General features: G+C 51.4%; 4 protein-coding genes across 9 annotated transcripts; 3 read left to right on the top strand and 1 right to left on the bottom strand.

Annotated features, from left to right (window-relative positions):
* On the top strand, positions 1 to 4,846 carry LOC147262620 (peroxisomal succinyl-coenzyme A thioesterase-like). 5 transcript variants are annotated; one of them, XM_086201649.1, is made up of 11 exons: positions 1 to 77; positions 988 to 1,213; positions 1,298 to 1,397; positions 1,700 to 1,890; positions 1,978 to 2,141; positions 2,531 to 2,650; positions 2,737 to 2,819; positions 2,896 to 2,989; positions 3,123 to 3,203; positions 3,564 to 3,705; positions 3,799 to 4,846. In XM_086201649.1, exons 2-11 carry the CDS (start codon positions 1,021 to 1,023, stop codon positions 3,921 to 3,923), a joined length of 1,293 nt encoding a protein of 430 aa, XP_086057775.1. In that variant the 5' UTR covers positions 1 to 77; positions 988 to 1,020; the 3' UTR covers positions 3,924 to 4,846. The 5 variants fall into 5 exon arrangements, with proteins under 5 accessions (XP_086057775.1, XP_086057777.1, XP_086057774.1 ...); XM_086201651.1 differs by having other exon boundaries at positions 76 to 145; XM_086201648.1 differs by lacking the exon at positions 1 to 77 and adding an exon at positions 90 to 310.
* On the bottom strand, positions 4,734 to 12,099 carry c4h12orf56 (chromosome 4 C12orf56 homolog). Its single transcript, XM_086201647.1, has 14 exons — positions 11,509 to 12,099; positions 10,872 to 11,064; positions 10,406 to 10,421; positions 9,718 to 9,859; positions 9,367 to 9,522; positions 8,780 to 8,868; positions 8,195 to 8,339; positions 7,531 to 7,613; positions 6,893 to 6,982; positions 6,729 to 6,810; positions 6,551 to 6,619; positions 6,156 to 6,233; positions 5,674 to 5,855; positions 4,734 to 5,591 (listed from the first exon to the last, which is right to left on the bottom strand). The coding sequence occupies exons 1-14, from the start codon at positions 11,758 to 11,760 to the stop codon at positions 5,465 to 5,467; spliced, it is 1,704 nt and encodes a 567-aa protein (XP_086057773.1). The 5' UTR covers positions 11,761 to 12,099; the 3' UTR covers positions 4,734 to 5,464.
* A 281-nt stretch (positions 12,100 to 12,380) lies between these two features.
* On the top strand, positions 12,381 to 13,995 carry LOC147262618 (dynein regulatory complex subunit 4-like). Its single transcript, XM_086201655.1, has one exon. It carries the CDS (start codon positions 12,798 to 12,800, stop codon positions 13,824 to 13,826), a length of 1,029 nt encoding a protein of 342 aa, XP_086057781.1. The 5' UTR covers positions 12,381 to 12,797; the 3' UTR covers positions 13,827 to 13,995.
* Positions 13,996 to 16,388: 2,393 nt separating this feature from the next.
* On the top strand, positions 16,389 to 26,098 carry LOC147262617 (CD9 antigen-like). Of its 2 annotated transcripts, none has more exons than XM_086201642.1 (8): positions 16,389 to 16,778; positions 22,228 to 22,330; positions 23,423 to 23,520; positions 23,673 to 23,747; positions 23,831 to 23,932; positions 24,187 to 24,276; positions 24,576 to 24,659; positions 24,841 to 26,098. In XM_086201642.1, exons 1-8 carry the CDS (start codon positions 16,710 to 16,712, stop codon positions 24,904 to 24,906), a joined length of 687 nt encoding a protein of 228 aa, XP_086057768.1. In that variant the 5' UTR covers positions 16,389 to 16,709; the 3' UTR covers positions 24,907 to 26,098. The 2 variants fall into 2 exon arrangements, with proteins under 2 accessions (XP_086057768.1, XP_086057770.1); XM_086201644.1 differs by lacking the exon at positions 16,389 to 16,778 and adding an exon at positions 18,746 to 18,903.
* The last annotated feature ends 46 nt before the right edge of the window (positions 26,099 to 26,144 follow it).

The raw sequence follows: 26,144 nt of genomic DNA, 5'->3' as shown, positions 1-26,144 counted from the left end.
AACGCGCCTGGCTCCTTCCTTCGCGCGCCCCCGCGGCCTGCTTCCGGCGGAGTGCAAAGGACGACCTCAACAATCAGGTAGCAGCACCGGGGGAAAATCCCGGTCCCGGGAGACGTTTTTAAATGTCCGTTAAAAGAAGTGGAAGGTTCGTCTTCTTCGTTGGTTGAAAAGAGGATAGAAGACGAACACCTTTGAAAAGAGGGACCCGAACGCAGCTGGACCCCGGTAGACGTCATGTCCTCACCGCCGGTGTCCAGCCGGACTTTGACCAAACTTTTAACCGTTATTAATGCCCGTGATGCGGCTGCAGGTGAGCGCGGTGAGGCGCTGGCATGCTCCAGCCTGGCGGGCTAGCTAGCTAGCTCGTTCCCCGGGGCGCTGGGCTAAGCTAGCAGGAGTTTCCCCGCCAGATAAACCAGCTCGAGTGAATGAATGTTCCGTGTTCAAGTGTAGCGGTGAGACTGATGAGGTGCGGTAACTCCTCCTGAAGTACACGCTGGTCGGTGTACTCGCCCACGGGAAGACTGCAGTATTCTGCCTCAGGTTGAGGTCCCAGTGGCCGACAAACGAAGTGGAGTTTTCAAAACTTCATTTGTTATTACTTTAAAGTTGTTTTTAATACTTTTATGTGAATGCTCTATGTAGGAGCCAGTGGTCCTCGGTGCCTCAATGTGCTGGATTGTTGTGTAATGATTGACAGCTCGAGGTGCGGCTCAGTGGGCGGAGAGGAAAATCCTGTCCATTCATTCTACTTTTGAGTTCATGAGCAAATCTCAGTCGTACCTTGTAGGTACTTGTGAACATGAAATCAAAGTAGTACTCCAAACTTACTCTCAACTAAAGTATGGGAGGAAATGGAGCCGGTGGTGGGCTGGGATGGAGTAGTTTTTATTTACTTGAGTAGTAATTATCAGTATGTTTTTAGGTACTTACTCAGCATTTGATGTACTTGTACTTACATGCTTTCTTCATTGAACTCACCCTCAGGTGTTATCCAGTCCTCCCGGCCGGGTCTCCAGCATGTCTCAGACCGCCCCTCCAGTCCTCTCCGTCCGCCCCACTCGGGCCCTGGTGGATGAGAGGTTGCTGGTGATGGTGGAGAACCTGCCCCCAGGATCTCCAGTTACTCTCCACTCGGTCCACCAGTCGGAGGACAAGGACTACTGGCAGGCGTTTGGCCACTACATCAGTGACCACGAAGGAAGCGTGTCTGGTGGGTCCCCCTCCTCGGCGTGATGGGAGCTGCTGGTCCTCTTGGTTCACTGACTCGCTTGCTGGCTGTTTTGTGTCCTTTTAGTCGCGGAGGATTTGAGTTTTGGAGGAACGTATCAAGGAAAAGAACCCATGGGTTTACTGTGGAGCATGCGTCCCGTCCCAGGGAGTCGTACAGGCCTAAGGTAACGCCTGACCTGCCATTTTGGTATCTCAGTCCATCGTTAACTTTCTTCTTCTACAAGTTCTTTTCGCGTTGCTTGTTTGGGCGATCATGGCACCCGCCTCCTCTTGTGTCTCAGTTCTTTCACATATATGTTCCTCTCTGCCTCCATCTCCAAACTTCCTCTCTTGTAAGACATTCTGTCTCGCCCTTCCCGGTCATGTGACCCAGGACCTGAAGGTTTCTCTCAGACCAGATTTTTTCAAGTATGAGGTTTGGCCTGGTCTTATCAGTGACGCTAGCCTGCTTGTCTCCTGGTCTCAGGCTGAGGAAGATGAACGTCTGCAGTCCCATGCTGGTCAACATCTCGGTCTACGGTGGTCATGTGACTGAAGGCTTCCGAGAGCTGCGACCTTTGGCCTCAGTGCTCACTGAGAGATGGTACATGGCTCCCGGGGTCAAGAGGACCTCGGTGGAGGAGAGAGGCATCCGAGGGACCCTGTTCATACCTCCAGGTACACCTGGATCTGTCCCTTCTGGCACTTTGGTGATTCATTTTGTTCAAAAACCTCCTCACGCTAAGCTGGTTTTCCATGGGTCAGGTCCAGGACCCTTCCCCGGGCTGCTGGACATGTGGGGAGGAGGTGGAGGGCTACTGGAGTACCGGTCGGCCTTGCTGGCATCTCACGGTTACATGTCTTTGGCGCTGGAGTATTTCAAACCCGGAGAGCTGCAGACAGCTGAACTACAGCTCAACTATTTTGAGGTTTGTTTCACGTTAGCATCTGTTAGCGTCTCAGGAGCACCGTCAGGGACGTTCCTCAAGTTACAAAAACGTAGACGGGAACTCAGGGATGAACCAAAGCGCATAGATAAATGAGTGGAGAAGCAGAATGACGTCATGTGGGTGGAACTCGTGCTTCAGTGCTGAGCCTCGTAAGTCCTCCGGGTTCCTCAAAGGACCAGAGTCCATCAGGACCAGCTCAGCCACCGCCAGGTCCATCAGCATGGAGAGCCGAGGACGTTCTCCCAGTGTCAGAGACTCTGCTCCTGTTCGCATGTCATTTTCTATTGTAGACGGTGGATCACCACCTTGGGTTCAGCGTTTGGAGGTACAAATACTGACACGTTCTCCTGCTCTCTCCTTGTTCCCAGACGGCCTTCAGCGTGGTGAGGGAACACCCCCAGGTGATGCCGGACAGAGTTGGAATTTTTGGTCTTTCTCTAGGTTCCATTGTGGCTTTGCGTCTGGCAGCTGAGAGCGCCGTTGCCAAGGTAAACAGACGCAGCGATGCTTCTTTAGCCTGACTGAAATCAGGTTGATGGTGACAGTGGGGATCTGATGTGTCGCTGTGTTCCAGCCCAGCTGTTGCATTTGCATCAGCGGCAGCCATTTTTATCCACGTGATGCGATCATTGGCGGCGTCCACGGAATAGCCAAGGGGTCGGTATCCTGCTGTGACGGTAACGTTGATACAGATGCACCGGTGACTGATGTGAGGTGTTCCCTGTGACGCCAGGGGTTTCCGCAAGGTGCGAGTGGACGAGAACAACCACCAGATTTGGCGAGACATTGGCCTGCCCATTTCCAGCGACCCCTCAAAGAAACTGGATGTGAGAACTCGTTCCACTGATAATAACTCACGCGTCCGTCTGACCTTGGTGCTGCGGAACGTTGGGAGTCAGTAGGAAAACACTGGCTCATTTATCTGTGACTTGATGTGTTCTGGTGGTTGGACTCTGCTAGGTGAGGAGGATAAACTGCCCCGTGTTGTTGGTCAACGGTCTGGACGATCAGAACCACGCCACCGTGGAGGCTGCGGAGGACGTGAGTGCACACACACACACACACACAAACACACTTGGATTTCTATCCACATGAGGACCTTAATGTGCATTTCAAACACAGGAACTTGGAGCCTTTTGAGGATTTAGTTCTGGGGTGCTTGACCTCCCCCCAGAAAAGTCCCTGCTTGGGCTGGTTGTACTTTCCAACGGTTCAGGAACTCAAGGGGTGGGGCCAACATTGCCGAACACTTCTGATTGGTTGAGCACTAAGCACTTTACTTCATCTGTAGTCAACAGGAACAAGCTCTCAGCTCTTCACGACTGCTAACGTCAGTGGAAGCCTCTAAGCTGAGCTTCAGGAGCATTTGTCTGCTGTCTCCATTTGACCTTTGACCCCCAGATGGCCCAGATGATGCATACGGCTGGGAAAGCGCACCTGGTGTCCAGGCTGGCGTACCCTGACACCGGACACCTGATCGAGCCGCCATACTCGCCCCACTTCCGAGCCACTAACTTCATGGTGGGCAGCAAAAAAGAGAAAGGTGAGTTTTCCTCCTGCAGACGTTGTGTTTTGGGGTCGTTTAGGCACAACTGTAAATCCTCCTGCTGCTGGGTTCATGTTGGGTTGTGTTCAGTGACGTTACTGTGGGGAGGACAAACCAAACCCCACTCAGACGCCCAGGAAGACTCCTGGAAGAAGATCCTGTCCTTCCTGTGGCAGCAGCTTTACTCCCCCCGGAGTCCCAGAGCCAGGATGTGAGGGATGACGGGGCGGAGCCAGCCTCCATGTTCTACCTCACCACACTCTCCCGCTCTGAGCTGCAGCTGCAGGCTTAATCAAACTCTGATTATTCTTAGCATGTGACTTTGATTTGATTGAATCATGTGTTTACTTGTCATAGTGTTCATTCCCAAAATGAGGATTCACAAAGAGTCCTGATACTGGACGAGGGAGGAATTTTCCTTCTCCTTCCCAAATATTTGCCAAGTACCTTTTTAGATCCTATTTCTCGCTGCTGAAAACAAGCATTTTAAAGACTTTTTCTTAGTTTGTGATTGAAATCAACATTTGGAATCATTTCCCGTAGCGTTATTTCTTGTATCTTGGCTCAGTTTGATCACTTGTCTATTGGTCTAGTTCAAAAACAAAAGTCTTTAATGATACAGGAACGTTGGGTAAAAGCTTCAGGGAAAAGAATTTGGGAAATTTGACCAAAAATAAGCCGTATCCAGCAGCACAAGCAGTCAAAAAGCTAAGCTAAGACTAGCAGGCTAACGGTTTGGTGGCCAACTCCACGTTTCTCAGGGCTGCACTCAGGTGACTTCTCACCTTTAGAATATTTTCTCACAAAAAGACATTGAGCTAAAGATTTGGAGTGACAGTTGGAAGAGGAATACTTGGCACCTTGGTGACTGAAGTGGAAGCGACACGCCAGCTGGACAGCGAAGGACACGTGAACGCCGGCAGCTGAGATCAATGCCATGTACTCTGACTTTGACGCAGATGCAGACGTGATTTGTTTAATGAGCTCCAGAATCAAAGAGGTCATTGATCAGAGGAAGTATCTGAGTATTTCACTGTACAACGCCAAGATCAGACTCCTCACACGACAGTGAATGTTTAGGATTCTGATCTCGTGCTTTTGTTCTCTACTGGAATTTAATATAATTCACTTAACATGAGAGCAGTTGTTGAACCTGTTTGTGTAATAAATCATGTCATTGATGCAGTGGGTTCCATCGGAGGGGTTTCATCGTCCGCCACACACTTCTGAGTTGCTGTGATACTTTGAACACAACGCTTCTGATTCATTCTTCAGAGCGTTGGTACAACGTCATTGTCTCTCACTGCAGAGGTAAAAAAAGAACTGTGAAATATGAAGAATGTGGAATTATTATTTTAATACTTGATCAGGTAGCAGAGTGACACAGGGGTCACAGGTAAATACACCTAAACACACCGAGAGAAGGCAGGTCGCCGCCGCTCGAGAGCTTCACACAAATCTAAAACTCGACTCATGAAGCATTCATGCGCGTGACCTTGGACGTCAACGCAACGCAGAAATCAAACTTGCAGCAGGTGTAAAGGCACCTTAACGGGACGCGTGCTTCCACCCTGACGAGCCGAGAGCTGTGGATGAACATTAGAATGTTCTCTCCTTCTGCAGTTTTTGCTGTTTTGACTGTACTTTTATTGGTGGTGCAATTTTGTGTTGGGCAGAAGAGCAGCTGAGGGACCCAGTGACTCTGCTGGTAAGTGGTCTGACTCCAGTTTGTCCCGGCTGGAAGCAGGAGGTCCCGTCAGTGAGGTGCAGTGTCGGTGTGCAGGATTCGAGTCCGGATCTGCTGGACCAGACGCCGAGTCGGCTGGCTGATGGGGTACTGAGCAGGCAGCTTCTCCTCAACGGACGAGCATTGCACAAAATACCTGGAAACAGTCACACGTGGTCACGGTCTCCTTGGGGCGTCGCAGGTCCCTGAAGGCCTCAGGAGCAGCAGCACCAACTAACCTGAACTCCTCTCTGAAGTGGGACTGGAGGTCCCGGGCCAGCTGGCTGTTGTGCTGCAGGCAGGCCAGCAGGAGGTGACAGCGCTGGCACAACAGAACAGACTGAGCTGGACTCAGGACGGATCCCTGAAGGTCCGACAGAACCAGAACCACCTGCTGGGCCTGGAAAGACATGAAGGGCAGCTGCAGGGGGACAAGGAGGCCAGTGAGAGTCCAGCCAGCTCTGAACCAACTTCTGTCATCAATGAGGAACAACAACGTGTAGAGCAGCTCAAGCGCCATCTGTCCAGCAGGTGGGACGTCCTGCGCTGGGCCCGTGTGACACGAGCCTGTCGCAGTGACCTTTGACCACCGGTATCACCTCAGTTCATCCTTGAGTCCCCGTGACATTTTTTTTTAATTTGAAGAAGCTCGGAGGTACGCGTGCATGTCAGCGGGAGATAGAAGGCTGATTGATATTTTATACAACAGGAAAGGGTTTACCAGGTGAGGATGAGCCTGCAGGACCCGCAGGATCCAGCCTACGGACAGGAAGTTGCCCACACGGGAAGTCGTGCTGGCCTGAAACACGCAGACAGGAGACGCAGCTTTCAGAGTCCATCCAACGATACAAACTGAACCTCATCGTCCTGTTTTACCAAGACGGATCATACCAGGGCTGTATGCCCCTGACAGGGACCTCTGACCACCACAATCTTTTCAGTTCGAGTCGTGTTGTCACCCGTCGATTTGTCAGACCCCCCCCACACACACACACACCCAGGTGTCAGGTGATTTGCTAGCTGTCGTTAGGAGAAGTCATTAGTTGAAGCGGGACTCAGCTTTTCTCAGCCAGGTTGAAGAAATAAGCCCCCGGACAATGGTTTGTCAGGACTCACCTCCTGGCCTACGAGCAGCAGCTCCGCCAGCAGCCAGCAGGAAGCGTCCAGATACTCGCTTAGTAAGAGCTGAAGCCAGAGAGCACAGGACAGACCGGGTTTCTCAGGGGAGGGTCAACAACCCCACTGCCACAGCGGCGATGTGAGACTGATGCTGTAGGAGACGGTCTCATCTCACCTCCCTGGCAGTTCCAGGGGTTTGGCTCAGGCGCTGCGGGTCACACATCAAGGCGAGCAGCATTCTGGAGGCCAGGGCGCCTCTGCAGGGGGGGAAAATCACCTCTGAATCAGAGCCCATCCATCTAAAACCAGCAGGATTTAACTGGAGCGATGCTGCTTTACTTGTTGGCCGACAGCAGGCCGAGTCTGGACGGCTCCATCTCCGTCTCTCTGAACATGACGGCGAGCGTCTGGACCGTCAGTGTGTTCAGTCTAACAAAGATGGAGCTGGTGTTAGTTTCCTCCTCCACAAATTACTAACAGCAGCGCCGCGACTAGAATACTGGACACACAACTGAATGTTGGCGTGTTGCTAGACACTACATCCTGGAGGTCTGAGTTCTTTACTGAGGCAAACATACATGCATTGTTTAAGAGTCGCTCGTCACTGTTACTTTACATCCAGCCAATCACAGTGAAAGAGGGGTGGGACAAAGAACTAATATGATGGTGGCGCTCTTGAACCAGATGACTTTCCTCCCTAGGATGATCCCCCATGATCACGTGCTCTCTCCCTGACTGGTTCGTTCTCTATTGAACGACGGCCAGAGGCTGTATCATAGCAACCAAAGCATCTCACAAATGCTCTAAAATTGTCAAATGGTGGGAAAAAAACTGAGGTGCCCTCAAACTGTCCTTCAAATGTGTCTTGGAACTTGAAGATGGTCCAAAATGTCCCCACAAAGATGGTGTAAACTCAGACCAGCCCTCACAAAGCAAGCTGCACTGGTACACACACACACACACAGGCAGGCGCTTACAGTAGTAGATCTGCTGAATCAAGTCCACTGAGGCCTTGAGATCCCTCCAGAGACTGGACCAGGAAGGCACACACCTCGCCGCTCTGGAACACACAGAAAACCTGTCACATGATCCCTCTGCGTCCCGCTGCTCGAGAAGAGATGCACTACACTGATGGTCGTCGTGTTTTTGTTGCCAGTTTCCAAGATGATGTTGAGTCATGCTGGACTGAGAGGGTCAAACCGCCTCACCCTCCACTGAGAGGGTCAGACCGCCTCACCCTCCACTGAGAGGGTCAGACCGCCTCACCCTCCACTGAGAGGGTCAGACCGCCTCACCCTCCACTGAGAGGGTCAGACCGCCTCACCCTCCACTGAGAGGGTCAGACCGCCTCACCCTCCACTGAGAGGGTCAGACCGCCTCACCCTCCACTGAGAGGGTCAAACCGCCTCACCCTCCACTGAGAGGGTCAGACCGCCTCACCCTCCACTGAGAGGGTCAAACCGCCTCACCCTCCACTGAGAGGGTCAGACCGCCTCACCCTCCACTGAGAGGGTCAGACCGCCTCACCCTCCACTGAGAGGGTCAAACCGCCTCACCCTCACTGAGAGGGTCAGACCGCCTCACCCTCCACTGAGAGGGTCAGACCGCCTCACCCTCACTGAGAGGGTCAGACCGCCTCACCCTCCAGAAGAGCCGGCGCAGGGCCACCGAGCGCTGAGCGGCCCCTTGCAGCTCCTGCAGCGGCAGGTACAGATGTTCCACGCTGGTTCCTGCCTGCAGGAGCTCGCAGGTCAGCTGACCGTGCAGGAGAACCGTCCTCTCCCAGCTGCACACACACACACACACACACACACACAAACATCCCAGTCTTAGTCGTAGAGAAGTATGATGTCATACATGTAGCAGGCAGAGGACAAACACCACAATGTTGCTGTGTTGATAAGATAATAAATATAACGTACATAAAACAATATATAAAACTACACAACAATATACACAACAATATACATTACATTATATACAATAATATATATAACAATATATAAAATGAACACTATATAAAACGGCGACCAATCAGAACAAGAAGAATCATTGTCAGAGTCAAAAATCTAAAACCTGGGAGCCACTGAGTTTTCTAAGGGCCTGGAAAAAGGACCCCCCCCCCCCCCCCAGGTGACTAATAATCCAGCGCTTGGCTTGATTCTCAACGAGATGATCAAACCTAAGCCACGCCCACATCAGCACCTGGCACTCCGGGTTTGTTACCTGACGGCAGGATGTCTGTTTGCTGGAGAGGAGTCAGGTGAGGGGCTGAGATTCAGTCTGGACAGGGGGTCCAACAACAGAGTGGACCTCTGAACACACACACACACACACACACACACACACACACACACAGGAAGTGAATGTGCAGCGCTGCACACCAGGTCAAGCGCAGCTCTCTGCTGACGTGTGCTCACATTTCCATGTGTACGTTCACGCATGTTAAATATGTCCATGCAGCTGTGTGTTTAGAGAAATCCCTGGAATTGAACAGCTGTTCTCGTGACATTGGTGGGAGGTCTCTCAGGGTCGCAGTTCCAGCAGCATCAGTGATATACTGCATATTTTTTTGAGACACATTTTGACGAGACATGAAGAATGAAGTCATTTAGTGGCGTGTCAGCATTTAGTTTGTGTTCTCTGCTGTCACAAAGCTGCCATTTCTCGGCGTCAAAGTTAATTTTGCTGATTGAAGCTTTCAAGATTGAGTGAAGCTTTCAAGATTAATCCGCCACCCTCAGATATTCTGTGCATTTGTGTGTCCGTGAGGCTGTGCAGGTGCGTGCCGAGTCTCCGTCACCGTCACTCACGATCATGAAGCTGTTCCAGGAGCTCTGGAGATGGAAGTAAAGTCTGGACGACGGCGAAACCGTGTAAAGGTGCAGCTCCGCCTCCTTCTCCTCTCTGACGCTCACACGGCCGCGTCTCAGCACACGAGCCAGAACCGAACCGACTCGCCCCGCTACCTGAAACATCCCATCAACACGTAGGAACCATTTTCTACCCCTACATTATTTGAATATGGAGGTGCAGAGGAGAGAACAACTCGTTTCATCCAGAGAAGGATTTGACATGGACGACATGAGATGGAGGCCACTGAGGAAAATGCAATGAAAAGAGAGGCGTGTCCTGCAGGGAAGCAGCTCGTGACATGTCAGTACCTGGCCAGGCTCAGGGACGTGGGATCTGGGGTCTGACGGTGGCCGAGGGGGCATGGAGGGGCGGAGGGGTGTGGCTGAGGAGGGGGGGTGGGGGGGAGTCTCCGGGGTCAGACAGGAAGCAGAAGGAACATTGTGCGCCGCCCTGAAGAAACACAGCCAACGTTCAGACGCGTTTTAGTGACGTAAACAGATATTGAGGGGTGATGATGATGTCACACACTCCTCCTTACGGGCCTTAAGTCCACTTCAGGCACAAACAGACCCTGAAGGTGAACTCTGACCTGCTCTCCACGTGAGCTGCAGCAATGAGCCGCAGGTGAATAAGTTAGCAGTCACCTGAGACGCAGGCGAGGGTCAGCTTACAACCACACAGCTTTCACTCAACCAGCGGGACGTTTCTACCTGTCAGACACAGAGAAGTGCCGGTACGTGCACCCCCCCCCCCCCCCCCCCCCCGCACAGCTGTAAAGGTTTACAGAGTTTGTCTGTTTCCACGACTCCCAGACAGAGTCTCATCAAACCCACAGCAAACGCACAAAGTTTAGTCAAGAAGGGCAGCAGGAGCCTGGAGATCGTCTGTGTGTGTGTGTGTGTGTGTGTGTGTGTGTGTGTGTGTGTGTGTGTGTGTGTGTGTGTGTGTGAGTGTGTGTGAGTGTGTGTGTGTGTGTGTGTGAGTGTGTGAGCTCACCTCTGCGTAGGACACCCTGTAGACATGAAAACACAGGATGATGAAAGTTAGCGCCGCCACTTCAGTTGGCTACACTCTTATTAAAACGACCACATTTCTTTGACTCAAACTTCATATTTTCAGCAAGTTTTTTTTTGACATGCTAACTTCCTGTTGGACTACAAACGTACCTCATCCCTGACATGCTAACTTCCTGTTGGACTACAAACGTACCTCATCCCTGACATGCTAACTTCCTGTTGGACTACAAACGTACCTCATCCCTGACATGCTAACTTCCTGTTAGACTACAAAGGTACCTCATCCCTGACATGCTAACTTCCTGTTGGACTACAAACGTACCTCATCCCTGACATGCTAACTTCCTGTTCGACTACAAAAATACATTTTATTTTCTCTAGTTCCTGATGATGTATAGCTGATCATCTGTCAGGTCATCATCACTTCAAGCAGGTAAATGTTCCACCTTCTACGGGGCGAGTTCCTGTTGGGCAGTGACTGGTTTGGTGAGAGGGCGGGGCAGCTGGAGGAAGCCCCTCCCACCTGTCTCTCAGCCAATCATGGCCCTTCCCTGCAGGCTTCTCATTCACATAGGTGATGCGGATGTGCTGGCAGAGTTGTCTGTCCTTCCCTCGGAGGAAGTCTGGAAGGTCGTTGACCTGTGGCGAGGCATGAGAGGAGGCTGTGAACGTCCGTGTCCAGGGCCCAGGTGTTCAGGGCCCAGGTGTTCAGGGCCCAGGTGTTCAGGGAGACTGACTTAAGTCCCAATGTGACCATGCGATTTCGTTTTCCCACAAAGAGTTGTTGTTTCCATGCATCGCTTCATTTGTCGCTGGCTTGTTCATGGCCGCTGACCGACTATCAATCATTTAGGAGGACAGCATCTCCTGCTGTCTGGCTACAAACGTCTACAGCCACTCCCAGCGCCACAGGACATTTTCAAACAAGTCGCTGACTGATGACCACTTCCGGCTGACCACCAACGGGCCGCGCCCCACACGTTGGGAATCACAAATAAGTAATAATGAGATCAACCTGATTAAACTCGCGTTAACATCCATCAGACCGTGGCATCATTGAAGAATATCATCGCGAGAACTCACCAGCTCGATGTCCCGCACGCGCCTGAAACTGACGACCGCCGTGAGCGTGCGCGGCGCGTACTCGGTCAGGTACACGCGCTCGTCGCACAGCACCACGTGCATGTAGACTCTCCTCACCGAGTCCGAGACCACCACGCACGGCTCGGAGGTTCGGATCCGCTCGTACAGGGCGCGCCCCGTGCTCCGCTTCAAGAAGGACTCCAGCTGGATGTTGCGGCGGCGGAGGAGAGTCCCGGTGCCGGTCCGAGCCATAACGGTACCGGCGGGTCAGTTTCCAGCATTAAAGTGACGTCAACCGCCACTTAAGAGTGTTTCCCACCGTCACTGTGTGTGTGGGTCCTTGCTACCGGTACCGGACAGGTGTTGGACCCGCAGCTGCGTCCGGCTGGAGCAGGTGGAACCCCGGCTCCGGTAACATGCGCTGCTCTCTGATTGGTCCGCGCAGGGACGAGCGCTGACACCGATTGGCTTCGGGATAAGAGAGAGTTTCATGTTCCAAGATCGGTTCAGATAGTTTAACCTGGCACCCGAACCCCCACCGGCGCGGTCCGTTACACCGGTCCTGTGCTGCCTGTCGCTAAACAGAAAGTGTATAAAAGACAGAAAGTGTAAAAAGTCTGGTCCTGATACCTGGTACTGATATGTCTGGTCCTGATACCTGGTCCTGATACCTGGTACTGATATGTCTGGTCCTGATACCTGGTCCTGCTTTGGACCTGTTACTGGGTCACATGACTTGGAAACTGCCAATGTTTGATGGAATATTGGGTCTGACCCCTGAAACTCAATGTATTTTATTGAGGAAATTGACAAGTTTTGTGTGTTTGTTTGTTGTGGGGGTGGAGATCAGGCACACAAAGATGGACGGTAAACAAGACACCACGTGGTTCCGTGTATGAACCGACCACGGACGACTCTATTAGAGCTCTTGGGTCTTCTGCTCTGGTTTGGCCGTCAATAACAGAAACATTCTTGAATTATTTCATGAACTGCAGTTCGAAAACGGAGATCTGGAGCCACCGTCGTCGCTCAGAGAGAGGAATCACACAAATCTTGCTTTCATTGTTTTGATTCGATTTTTGTGGGCCGACGACTCCCAACATCGGTACAGCGAGTCGTTTACGTCAAGTTTGACGCCTCGTGAGCCCAGATGACAGAGCCCAGATGACAGAGCCCAGATGACAGAGCCCAGATGACAGAGCTGCAGTGTCTGTCTGGGTTAGAACTGGTTCTCCTTGCAGATCTGAGACTTTTGTTGTCTTCATTTCTGATCAGTCTATTCTGGAAACATGTCAGCCACCAAAACAGGTCCCAACAAGGAGCCTGTAAAGGAACTCAGTGCTGTGATGACAGAAGCAGACATGCAGGACCAAATCAAATGTCTCCATGTGGAGCTGGAGGAGGAGATGACGGAGATCAGTTCCCTCCAGCTGGAGATCAAAATGCTCCGCTCCCTGTATGAGATATCAGAGAAACGTCTGGGGTTCACCAGGGATGCGCTGCAGGACCTGGATGAGGAAATAGAGGTGGATGAGCAGCGTCACCAAGACGCCATCCTGAATATCGCAGAGACAGACGTGAAACGCCTCTGCTTGAACCTGGACCAGTACGTCTGCGCGGTGAGAGCAGATCGTCTGCGGTCCACCGAGGCTGCGCAGAAAGAAAAAGACTCCTTTAAGAGGGAGGTCAGAGGCAGAATAAGGTGCATCATGGTGGACATGCAGGAGTGCAACCCTGAAGCCCCGGTGAAGACGCTGGTGCTCCAACACCAGGAGGACGTGGATCAAATGAGGGACATCACGGAGAGGAAGCTGAAGGAGGTGGAGGCCCACGAAAAGAAGAAGCTGGAGTCGCTGCGTCAGGAGCTGACTCACAGGATGCTAACCGTCATCAGCGAGAGACAGAACTTCCTCAACGGCCACATCACAGCGCTCCTCGCCGAACAGAGATGCCGATTCCGTGAAACTGTGGCCAAGATCGACTCGAACATGAAGGAGGCCACGAGCGCCAATGAGTCTCTGAGGATGAAAATCAAACACCTGGAAGCTCAACGGGAGGAAAGAGAAGAGCTGAAGACAGAAGTGCTGGAGGACACCAAGCGTCTCAGTGAGTGCTTCCTGGAGGTGAAGGAGGAAACGACTCAATTCGAGAAGCTCCTGAGAAACCCCCTGAAGGAGAAGGACCCCCACGAAAGGCTCGTCGAGGCGGAGCGAGAGGAGAGGCTGCAGGAGCACGAGGAGCTGCAGCTGAGATTCCACCGGCTGAAGACGGAGAGGGACGAACTGCTCCGACAGGCTGCCTCCACGGCATCACGTTAGCGACCTTTGACCTCTGACCACCAAAATCTCTCCTTGACTCTGTGTGACCCTCCTGAGGTTTGCATACATACATGTATGCAGGTACACACAACTGCATACATGTATGTATGAGTTTATAAAAGCCAGAGATTAAAATCAGAGTCTGAGAGATTTTGTCACTCAGCTGGGGGCGGGGCACTCAATGAGTGGGTGGGGACAACACCATAAGGGGGCATGGGCAGGGCGTATAAAAGGAACGTTAATCATAATCCAGAGATCAGAGAGACAGGGATTAAAGTCAGAGATCAAAGGGAGAACTCTGACACCAAAGCCAGGGAGGTTCTTGACATCACTCGACCCTCTCTATGAACGGGCGCTGCACCAGAACCAATCGACTGGTAGAACAGCTGTTACTGGACCCACCGGCTTCCCAGTGTTGGATATGAGCTGGTCAGCTGGACCTCAGCCAGCCGGTCCCATCAGTACTGTTGAATGGATTCTGTGGTAATGACGCTGCACTCAGGAGCCGCACGTCCTCGAGCTGGATAACAACAAGAATGTTAGGAAGATGGGTGGGGTTTAATTGCTGAGAGCAGCTGAACACCGTACTGAGGGCTGTTTCATGTTGCTGACATGTTTGTATGTACGAAATGTCCTCAAATGATGATGACAAATAACAATAAGAAAATAAGATAAGGACAAACCTCTCTCCTGATGCGATGTCAGAAGATCCAGCTCTGGGTCAACTCTGAAAGGGAGACTGTTCCTCAACACGTTCACACCAACAGACAATCAATGCGGACGTATGGCTGCAGTTCCCCTGGGTTACCACCAGAGGGTGGCAGGCCCGGATGAACCCTGTGTTTACAACAGGAGTAGCGCGCTGCCTCCGCTGGTGTCAGTACTACTCAGACAAATCGAATGTCGAAAATCACTGTGTCACTATGAGACTTTTGTGTTGTTGTCAACCTGGAAAAAATGTGGAAAATGTCTCCTTCATCCTCCTTCGCCAGCACATCTTCTCCTCAGTGAGCAGACACACACACACACACACACACACACACACACACACACACACACACACACACACACACACACACACACGCACACACAGGCGGCAGCGGTGGCCTTGAAGGGAAGCTTTGTAAAGGGAGGATAGGATGAACACAGAGTTGTTTTAGACACCAAAACACACACACACACACACACACACACACAGTGAGGAGAAGAAGGCGATGTTGTTCTTCAGAGGAACAAAGTGGGTCTTTGATCATCTCAGAAAAGACGACACACTCAAGCCAAACTCAGCTCCGGGGGTTCTGGGATGAAGCAGATCAAATTCATGATCCACTAACCTCTGGTTCTAGTTTTCATTGAGTAAACATAGAGTTTGGATTCGAAGGTTGACGTTGTTTTACCTGTTAAATGGATGCCAAACAAACTCCAACGTGCTTCTTCTAGTTGTCTGACAAACAGGTGGAATGAGCCTCTCAGCCAATCAGCAGACACCTCTATCCTCTGGGGATAAACGCCAGGTACACACCAGGTATATACCAACACCAGACATCCTTATATGGAAATGGGGCGTAGTTTTGTCTGTTTTTTGAACAGACACATTAAATGTCCACCTGGACACCTGTGCAGGGTTAGCAGTAGCCCGTTAGCTCACGCGTAGCCGGTTGCTTTATTGTAGCGAGCGCACCGTTCCTGGTGAAGCCAATAATGGACAGAGAAGAAACGGAGGAAAGAACTTGGCAGCTTCACCATAGATCAGGGAAGAAGACGGAGAGGCTCCTGATGTCTAAGGTGCAGCTGACAGGCACCAGCCGGTGAAACAGAACCGACCCGCCAAATGGATGTCTGCTTTCTCAGTGGTTGAAGCGGCGTGTTTATGACTCTGGTTCTCCTTAGCTGGGTCACGCTGAGCTTCATCATCATCATCATCATGGTGTGTGTGTGTGTGTGTGTGTGTGTGTGTGTGCAGCTGCAAACAACAGTCGTGGGCTGAGTGCTCACACTGCCGTCTTTGTTTTGCGGAGGAAGAAAAACAGTCGCATGCCCGCCACAGAGGCAGCAAACATGGCCGCTGACAATGGCTGGAGTATGGTGGCTGCTGGCTCTCATGGTATTTGGAAAGTTGCTAATGAGCTACAAACATGTGACCCACTCATGCTGCCAGACCCTGGAAGTTGCTGTTTACTGGGTCGCCACCGAGGACCCAGCTGGAGTTTTGACGGGTCAGAAGTTGATCCTGCAGAACCTCATTTAGCATAAACTGAAATACAAACCCTCAATAAATAAGTTTCAAATTTACATGAGCGACATGAGAACAAAATCCCGATCGATGACGTGAGGAGAACGCTCAAATTTGATGTCTTTTTCCAAAATGCTTTGTAACTTGTGAGGCTGCGTTCATGTCAGAAAAGGTCAACAACAGGGGGGAGAGCTGCTGCTGCCACACTCAGCTCGAGACACTTCGGAGCGTTTCCCCCTCTATGACGTCACAAACAGGCGGGACTGGTCACGCTTCCACTGGTAACCAGTAAAAACCAGTCGTTCCAAGGAGGCCGGCAACTGAGCGCCCCTGCAGGTCCAAGCATCGCTCCTGCAGCCGCGCAGGGACACGTGACCATCGGCCATTAACTATAATTAGCCCAGATGTTCGCAATCAAACACGCGTGATCAGACGTGAGAGGAAGAGGAGCAGAGAAGAGGAGCAAAGCCAGAACCGAAGCAGGTGTCTCTCTCTTTCCGTCTCACTCCCGGGACAAGCCGACACGCGCTCCGGCTGGCCGAGCACTCACGGAAGTGACAGAAGTCTCCCGAGCTGAGCAGACGCGCACTCGCAGCGGGAGACCTCCTCGCAGTCTCGGGACCAACGGACGCGTGTGGCGGGCAGCGGGGATGGCGGCGCTGAGCAGCTGGGAGCTGTGCGTCAAGTACGCGCTCTTCATCTTCAACTTCGTCTTCTGGGTGAGTCGCCAAGCCGCGAGGTCAGCTGTTGACGAGAGTCTCACCCGCTGGTCAGCGCGCGCGCCGTGGCGTGGGAGCGTGGGTTTGTAGAAGCTTTTTTAGTGTGTTTATGATACGTCGACACTGTGAAGGAGAAGGTTGTGACGTCAGCTGCGAGCAGGTGTGTACTCTTCTCATCACAACGAAGATAATTCTCATCAGGCGCGGGGTGAACTGTTGATTGACGCGTCCAGATTGAGGCGTGTCCTCTCAGGAAGTCGCATTTGTGATGATGAAGATGATGAAGATGTACTGCCGGAGCTCGGCCGAGTGACGTCACGCAGTAACTTAAATGGGCTGAGGGTTGTTTGATAACACTGCCCCCCCCCCCCGCGCCCTTAAACTCGCTCTGATGTCACGAAGCCTTTTGAGTTCCAGTCCAAGCAACTTGATGTTTTCAAATCAAACTTTTTTTTGCACTTTTAGGTGATTGTTTCTCAACCTCTGGTGCTGGGACCCTGGCTGGGCTGTCAAGTGCATTCAGGTTGATCTCATTTTTGGTTTGAGGGGGAATGTTTTTTCATATTGCATGATGTTAATCTGAAAATATGATTGTATACGTTTATGAAAATATTAAGATTGATTGTGCTGTGAAACTCCATCTTCACACGTCGTCAGGTTGAGGCGCTCAGTTTGGCGAGCTAACTGAGCTAATCGCTAACTTCAGGCTGTGGGGTGGCCCGTAGCCTTCTTGCGGTGATGAACCAGAGCGGTGCCTCCCAGCCTCTTCCAGCTCACGGCCCACTTTTACGTCTCAAACGTCTCCACCCTCAGCGTCTCGTCTCTTTCGTCTCGCTGTTGCTCGCCACCTCCATCCTTACACTCCAGTTTCAGCAAAATTTCCTGTCTCTCATTTGCTTGTCACATGTCTTAATACTTGGAGGAAAAACAAAATAATGAAAATATGCGATAATTTTAATATCCTTGTAAACCTAACAGAGCTTTAAAATGTAAAACAGCACTCAGATTTTTATATAATTACATTTCCACTCCCACAAAAATCGTCCCATTTTGGAAATTATTTCTTAAACATTTGCAGGGCGCCGCGGCCCACAGGTTGGGAATCACTGACATAGAGGATGCTGAGGCCCCTGGCCCCTTCCCAGTGTGACAAGTTTAGCCTGATGTAGAGGTGTGGGGATGATGCTGTCCAGCAGGGGGCGTGAGTGAGGCAAATCCAGAACAGCAGGATGCAGTTCTTTGCTCTTCTCTCTCCAACAGCATAGAGAGAGAGAGGCTCTTCAGCAGCTGGGAAACAAAGCTGCTGTTGTTGGTTTCACTGGGTCTACTGGGAGGGAGGAAGCTCCAGTTACCTCTGCAAACACCCTGAGCCTCAGTCCCTGGAGGAGCTCCTCCTCCGGTGGAGCCTCCTTTTGTCTTCGTCCACCTCAATGTCTCTTTTTTTGGTTGTTGTTTGTTATTGTCAAAGTAGTTTTTCCTGTAACGAGTTGGCTGTGATACAAATACTTTACCCCAAAAATATACTTTCCCTTCCAAGTGTCTTGGAGTGCCTCCCGAGCGTCTGAGGTACTGAGGTGCATCTGACACAGGAGTAGTCGATGTTTTTCGTGTGTTTCAGGGCGTGTGGGCTAAGACGGGTTTTCCTGGAGGGGTGGAGGGGTGGAGCAGTCGGGGAAGCCTGAGCCTGAGCCTGGGTTGGGGTTCGATCCAGCGGTCCCGGTCAGACAATCCAGAGTTTGCTGGAGGTTGATCAGGTGAATCCGGCCCAGCTGTGTGTCAGGTGAACCTGAGGCTCTCAACTGGACGGGTTCATGCTGCCTCCTCTTTTACCTGCTCGATGACTTTCACCTGGTGCTTGACTCATCAGCACTCTCTCACCTCCATACCTGCACCTCCTTCCTCCTCCCCCACCCGCCGGAGCCCTGCCCCCGCCTGCACTGTTGAGCTCAGGAAGGGTGTGGTTGACAAAAGGCTGCCTCTCGTCCTTTCCTCTTCACACCTTGTTCAAGGAGACACCTCAGACTGAGAGAATACTCGCGTTCGCCATCAACACGCTGAACTGGGAGCCATGGGAGGACTTCAGTGCATCAAGTACCTGGTGTTTGTGTTCAACTTCCTCTTCTGGGTAAGTGTGGCGCTGGCTCAGACCTGTGGTTGCGGCTGGGGTCCGGTGCTGCTCCGTGCGCTGTTTGCTGAAGGTCAGTGGACGTGGTTCCTGTTCCACGAGTGAGTTTCTAGCCGTCCCGTTTTAAAGTGAGATGACACCACCGGAACCGTTTACACATTCCTTTCTTGAAAGCTGGAGGAGGCGTAGCGGCGGGGGTTCACCTGCGGAGCCTCAGGAGCCGCCTCTCAACGCTCACTTCAACATTTTTTGTCTCGAGCTCACAAAGTTGGGTCGTTTTCCTCCTGTGTGACTCCAGAGGCAGAAGGAGCCGCGTACCTCAGCCGACTGACGGCCAACCGTTTCCAGACCCTCCAGGTCATCGTCCGGTTTAATCCAGGCCTCCTTAATCCAGCTCTGCGCTCAGTAATCTGCAGAAACTTTGATTTGAGGTCCAAACAAACACTCACCTGTTCAGCTGAGGAATGTGAAGAATGGTCTTCAGATGACATCATCGGTCCGTCCGCCAGTCCAGAACCGCTGTAAAGGTTTAATAAAAAGCAAATCCAGCAGGTGTTTACACTCAATCGAAAACCCTAAACTGATCCCTGATTGGCCCTGCTGACGGTTCAGGTCGGCGGGGCGCCGCGGCCCGAGGGTGGAGCGCCACGCTGAAGCACCTCAGGTGGGAGATGCCTTTCTGTACCCATTAAACGGTGCCATCAGAGAATGGATGAGGTTTGAGGTTGTGGTCTTGAACCAAACCTGATCCTGCTTGTGTCCTGGGTTTGTGACATAAAACTGTGTCACACATGTAAACACACTCTCAGACGGCGGGCCTGAGGAGAGTTCTGATGACGTGAGCGTCTACGCTCTAAGTAGACCTGAAGGATCCGTCTCGGGTCCTGACGGACTGAGGTCCCTCTCAGAACGTCTACAGGATGGTAGAATTCCCACTTTTTCCTCTTTAATCGTGCAGGTAGCGTTCACAGCGCTGATGTATCCAGAATGGTGCAATAGTCGTCTGCTGTCACTCAGCGCTTCAAGCTGTAACCATAGCAACACGTAAACCCACTCACAGGGGCCGTGCTTCATATTTTGGGCTCCTGGTTTCTTGAGGTCCAGACTACAGTTCCTGTAATCCTTTCCTGGAGGGTTGCTCCTCCCCGGGGACCAGTGGATGCGGTGTGAGACCTCAGGCCGAGAGCTCCTGAGTGCTGCTGCGGTTCAAGGGAGCAGGCAGCTGTTGACCTGTGACTGTTGCCACGACAACAACACGCCGCCACACATCATCCTTCAGCAGCACGGTGTTGTAGCAGCACCTCAACATGACTACAGTCCCATTTAGAAACTTTGAATTCTTTTGCTCAGAAACGGCAGGTGGTTTATTCAGAGTTCACCCTGAATGCACCATTCCATGCATCTCTCGTGATTGATGAGGAAACATTCCGTTTCCCCGTGTTCATTGAAGGCAGCCCTGAGCTGGTCTGCATGGCTGTAAATTGACACTGAAATATGGATTCGCTGCAGCTGACTATCGGTTATTGGCCTCCTCGACTCGCTGATGTGAAAACAGTCGTTTCCTGTCTCGCAGTGCAGCCTCGACCCTCTGCTCCGTTGACTCCGCCTCTCATCAGTTGTTCTTGGACTCGTCTTTCGTACTTTAAATCTTTTTCCGCTCCCCTGACAGCTTTGCAGGACCTGTTTCTCTCTGGATCGTGTTTCCCTTCTCTCAATGTTAAAACTGCCCCTGTTTTTAAAGTGGAGTGGAAGAACATGAAGAGATCTTATCACTCGCAAATATTTGAATATTTTCGTAAAGGTTCATGAAGTGTTTCCTGGGAAAATACTCCATTGATGGAAGTGTAGATTGGGTTGTCTTGCGGCAGGTCTGGTGTGGTGATCCGCTGTGGTGATCTGGTGTGCTGTGGTGATCTGATCTGGTGTGGTGATCATGTACCAATTGTCTCTCAGCTGGCTCAACTGTGAAGACACAATCATGTCAAAGGTCGCGAAGCCTCTCAGATGAACGGGAGCTCAGTCACAGTTTCCCTGTGTCCTCGGGCGATGTTTTGGCGCCTGATGAGGTGTGGCGATGACGCATCATCGCGGATGAGTCAGACCTGATGTGCTGACGGATGCTGAGGTGTGGCGGGGGATCCTCAGGACGGCTTTGTTTGTGACTGAAATCTTTGTTTATCTAAGGTGATGAATGCCTCAGACGACTTGCAGCGTGGAAAAATCCACCTCATCAAACCAACAGTCAGCCAGCGTTTATGGTTTTGATAAGTTATGATGTCATACTATAAACACACCTGGAGAGACGCCGGCGTCCAGGGAGGAGTTCTACATCACCTGAGGTCACCAGGTGAGAGCATGGCGGCGTCCTGAGTGTGCAGGTCTGCGGCTCTAACATGATCCTCCTGACCGCGTCCACGCCGCTGGGAGGTGACCGCTCTTATTAGAAAGTATTGACAACAAATACTCACACTCACGACTACTTCAGTACTTTTTTCTGAGTATCTTGGTACTTTTTTATAGCAGGAATGAAAACGTTTCTGGCTGAAGTTGCAGGAGCTCAAATGATCCAAACTCCTCTCGCAAAATGAGTGTTTTAAAAGTTGTCGTCTTGTTTGGAGATGTAAAGCATGAATCCATCGCTGTGGTTACCTCAGCACCAGTGCGATGGCGAAGCTTTGATTTGTGTTGTGGATACTTGGAAGATGTTGTTGTGATGGGACAGGTGTGTGTGTGTGTGTGTGTGTGTGTTTGCGTGTCTCCACTGACTCACGGTCAGCAGGCTGTAGCAGGAAGCGTCGCGCCGACATGTCGAGGCACGTACGAGCTGCTGGCGTCTCATGTTGCTCTACAGTCAGACGTCAGGATCACGCTGCAGCACGCAATGGAAGTTATTTGGGTGGCGACAAAGAGTTGATGTAACGGTTTCCGTGGAAACGCTGACTCATTCTAGAGGATTGACACTGCCATGAACACAATAACATGAGTCATGCAGTCTTCATGCATTCTTGATAGTTAAGATGGAGAAAGAAGAGTGGTGTTAAATCTAGAAGAGCAGCCGGTTGATCAGGTTTCGCTGGGGGGCGGGGCCAGGGCTTTGGCCGGGGCCTGGGCTGTGGCTGGGGAGGGCCGCATTCCTCTGACTGAACTTCAGGGTTTACACCTGGAAACCCTGTGGGTCGGTGTGTGACGGGACGCTCCACTGTCAAGAGGCGCAAATGGCGTATCAAAAACATTTTGACACATCCAGCTGGCCTCTGTGTGGTTGCTATGACGACGAGGTGGCAGTTTGAAGTATTTCAATACACGTTTTTCTCTGTTATTCAGTTGGCAGGTACTGCTGTACTCGCCGTGGGTCTCTGGCTGCGATTTGACTCCAGGACAGCAGGACTGTTCGAGGGGAGCGACTCACCCTCAGTCTTCTTCACTGGTAAGAACTCTGACATCACGCCGTCAGGGTGACGTCAGCGGGCCGTGTCTTCTCAAGCACTCACTCACTGAGATGAAGTTTCCCTCAAGCACCACTCAGGGACTCCAGAAGGGAATTATTGATATGCAGGAGGGGGAAACTCCCCTCGGGGGGTCCTTGAAGGCACTTTGAGAGCGAAGAATCGCGTAGCTGCGGCCGTCTGGGTTGGTCCAGCTGATGTGGGTGTGTTGCTGCGCGGTCGCCGCCTCAGGTGGATGCTGCAGCAGTATCACACTGTACTGCATCGTCCCGGTCGGCCCTTCAGAGGGCAGCTGAGGCCGGAGCTGGAGGCCGGCGAGGCGGCCCCGTCGGCCTGGCGCAGCCCTCCACACACACAGCCGTCATTCTTCTCCGCACAGCGACGTCTTTGTCCCTCGGCTTTTGTGTTCCCCGAGGAACTGGGAAGGGCAGAAAGTCGCGCTGCCTCCCATTTGTCTCTTTGCTTCCATCAAACTGATGAGTGGCGTGGGCGGCGAAGCAACACGACAAACATCTTAATAACAAGCTTGTGAGGAAGAGGAGGAGGAGGCATATTTGTCGTGTGGATAGTGAACCCGTGACATCAGCGCGCTCTCGCCCTTGTTGTTGTGATTCATCTTCATGACAGCCACATCAAAGAACCGTCAGCCGCTCATGTTTTAATTAATGATGTCTTAATCACGCCGCTCTTCTTCCACTCGACACGTGGAGCGGTGGCGACGACGAGCGGTCGAGGAGACAACTTTACTCTGCGTTTATGTCAGTTTGTTGAATTTCTTCTGATCCTTCTCATGAATGCCAGATCCACTCCTCGCCTGCTCATTTTTTATTCATATTTCTATTATTTTTTCTCACTGTAGTTCTTCAGTTTGGTCTTTCGCTTCTTTGAAAAGCTCTCAAACACTTGAACTTAAATCATGTTTAATGATAAGACCTAAGGATGCAAGGAGCATCTGCCGCTGTCGCATCACTCCAGGTGTCAATGAAATCTACAGAAATCAACAAATGAATGGAATCATGAGAGAGAAATGAAGGACAGCCGGGAAACGCGCTCTGACGCCTGTGTCCTTGCAGGCGTTTACATTCTGATCGCGGCGGGAGCTCTGATGATGGTCGTGGGCTTCCTTGGATGCTGCGGAGCCATCAAAGAGTCGCCGTGCATGCTGGGATTGGTGAGTAAGAAGAGAAGACCAGAGTGAAACTCTTGGGACGTTCATCGTCTGACTGGTCTGAGAGCGAGCCGAACGAGTGAGCTGGCGAGCGTCTGAAGCTGTGTGGCTGCGGAACGTAAGACTTTTATCCGTGTTTTGATTTGTGCTTTTAGTTCTTCCTCTTCCTGCTCATCATCTTCGCTGTGGAGGTGGCGGCCGGGATCTGGGGTCTATCCAACAAAGATCGGGTATGTGACACGCACGCCTCGTTCAGTTCTGTGGAGTCAGTCGGCGTGTGACATCATCAGCGTTGGTTCTGTCGTGTCTCCAGGTGGTGGAGGACGTCACGGAGTTCTACAAGCAGACCTACGCCAACTATAAAGACACCAAACAGGAAGCACTGAAGGAGACGCTCCGCGTCATCCACTTTGGAGTGAGGACGCACACGTCACCATTGCCTCTCTTTTACTGCTGCAACCTGAGAATGATGTCATCAGAATGATGGCAACTGACTTTCAGAATCCGTTTTTTACCATAAAGGTTTTAAATGTGTGCATAAACATTTGTGCCAGAAATGACCTGGTTTGACTCTTCAGTTTGAGCCTGCTGCACCTGCCTGTGTCGCTCAGCTCCTCGTCGGAAAGCTGGAGTTGCCAATAAAGACTAACGGTTGTTTGCTCTCGGCAGCTGAACTGCTGCGGCCCGACCGGGACGGTGGTGGACGCTGCCAAAGACATCTGCCCCAAGAAGGAGGGACTGGAGGCCCTCATCACCACGGTAACACATCGGAGCGCATACTGACATCATTCATGCTCTGGTTTTGTGGTTAAAACAAAACAATGACAGGAGTGAAGTTTATAGGGGGTTTTGTAGTCCTACAGGAAGTTGGCATGTCATGGGTGAGGTATTTTTGTAGTCCAAAGTCAGACTAAAACCTCTTCCGCTTGTGTCAGCCTCAGACTTCGTTTCAGGCAGTAACAGGATCAAGACGCTCCTGGCAGATGAGGCCTACGAGCTCCAGCTGCAGGGAAATCCTCTCCAACATTTAAAACCCCTTTCCCTCTCTGTGCTCTCAGAGCTGTCCCGCTGCGATCGACGAGATCTTCAACAACAAGCTGCACATCATCGGCGGCGTCGGCATCGGGATCGGTGTCATCATGGTGAGTCCAGACGATGTGAAATGACAGCTGGCCGGAAAGAGGATTCCAGCCGAAAGCCACTTCGACCAACTGAGCTCCTGTTAGCTTAGCACAATGACTAGTAACAGATGGGATGTGCTAGCGTAGCTCTGTCTCAAGCATCAAACTGACCACAATCACGCCGCTGTCTGGCTCTCCACAGATCTTCGGGATGATCTTCAGCATGATGCTCTGCTGTGCCATCAAGAGGTCCAGGGACTTTGTCTAAAGCCCTGCGGCGTTCTGGCTGCTTAACAGTTCATGACATCCTTTAGTTCCCGCTTGGATCCATACAGGACGGCCCCTCGGACCTGTGAGCGTGTGGAACCTGCGCAGTGACTCCTTAGTTTTCTGTTTTGGAGGGAGGTGTTATTTGTACCAAAGTACATTGAAAAAAGTCTGGTTCTTCTATTAAATTTAAACCCTACTTTTCAGCAGAGAACCAGTGGGTCATGTGAGCTCCCTTTGTTAGTTCCGTTAACAGACTTTAGAGCCATTTGTGTCAGAAGTTGGCCTGTGTTGAACGGGCAGAACCGGGTCAGCAGAAACTGAGGACAAACTGAGCTCAGGTCTTGAAATTCAGTTTAGTGAGACGCACTCGGCGAAGTGCAGGAATGAGCAGAGCTGCTGTTCTCCTTGCGTGCGAGGCTCACTGCCGATGGATCGATTGTTGTTCCGCTTGTCAACGACCACCTTCGTAGAAACGGCGCCAGCTTGGCTGACGGCATGCAGCTCATAACCTCACACCATGAGCAGAGCGACGGAACGTTTTCATCCTGACGTCTGGGCGACACATCGTCCTCGTTACACACAAACCACAACATAAAACAGACGGCTTTGATGGTTCCTTCTGGTTGGTTAACATTTCCTGCTCATCAGTGAAATCACGGCTTTCTGATGGACCGCCAGCTCGCTGCCGTGCTTATTGCACCACCGTCTGACCGACTCAGCATGAATCCCAGTTGATACCAGCTGAGTGTTTTCAGCCGGGAAATCGATGGCTCACTGAAGGTCAGGTGATTGTTAGCTTAGCAGGCTAAGTGAGTACGAGTTCTTGGCCTGGAACTGGACTGCTCTTCGTTCACCCTGCGTCTCACCACCCTGACACTGAATTTTAAGAACTTCTGAAAATGTGAAATCCACTTTCAAAGAGTTGAAACAAATCTCAAAATCTAAATTCAGCTTTGCTGATTCGTTAGTTTCTGCTGACACATCCCTGCCCGTGTTGTTGTTGTAATTAACAGGCTTTTTGCAGCTAACTTAATTTTTATTGTGTAATTGATTTTTATTTTGCTTGTTCACAAAGATGCTTTTTGATTTTTTTTTTTTTATAAACTGAACTGAAGTTTTATGGAAATATTTTGATGAAAGCAGTTCATTTCTGTAAAAATGTCGCAAGCTAATAAAGTCTTTACCAATGATTTCTGACTGAACACATTTGAGGGTGTAACGATGACACAAGTGACC

This window comes from Aulostomus chinensis, chromosome 4, assembly GCF_037954235.1.
Source record: "Aulostomus chinensis isolate RoL2024-O1b breed Wild chromosome 4, RoL_Achi_v1.0, whole genome shotgun sequence".
Classification (NCBI taxonomy): Eukaryota; Metazoa; Chordata; class Actinopteri; order Syngnathiformes; family Aulostomidae; genus Aulostomus; species Aulostomus chinensis.
The sequence above is the reverse complement of the archived record's forward strand: the minus strand, read 5'-3'. Positions and strand labels throughout refer to the sequence as shown.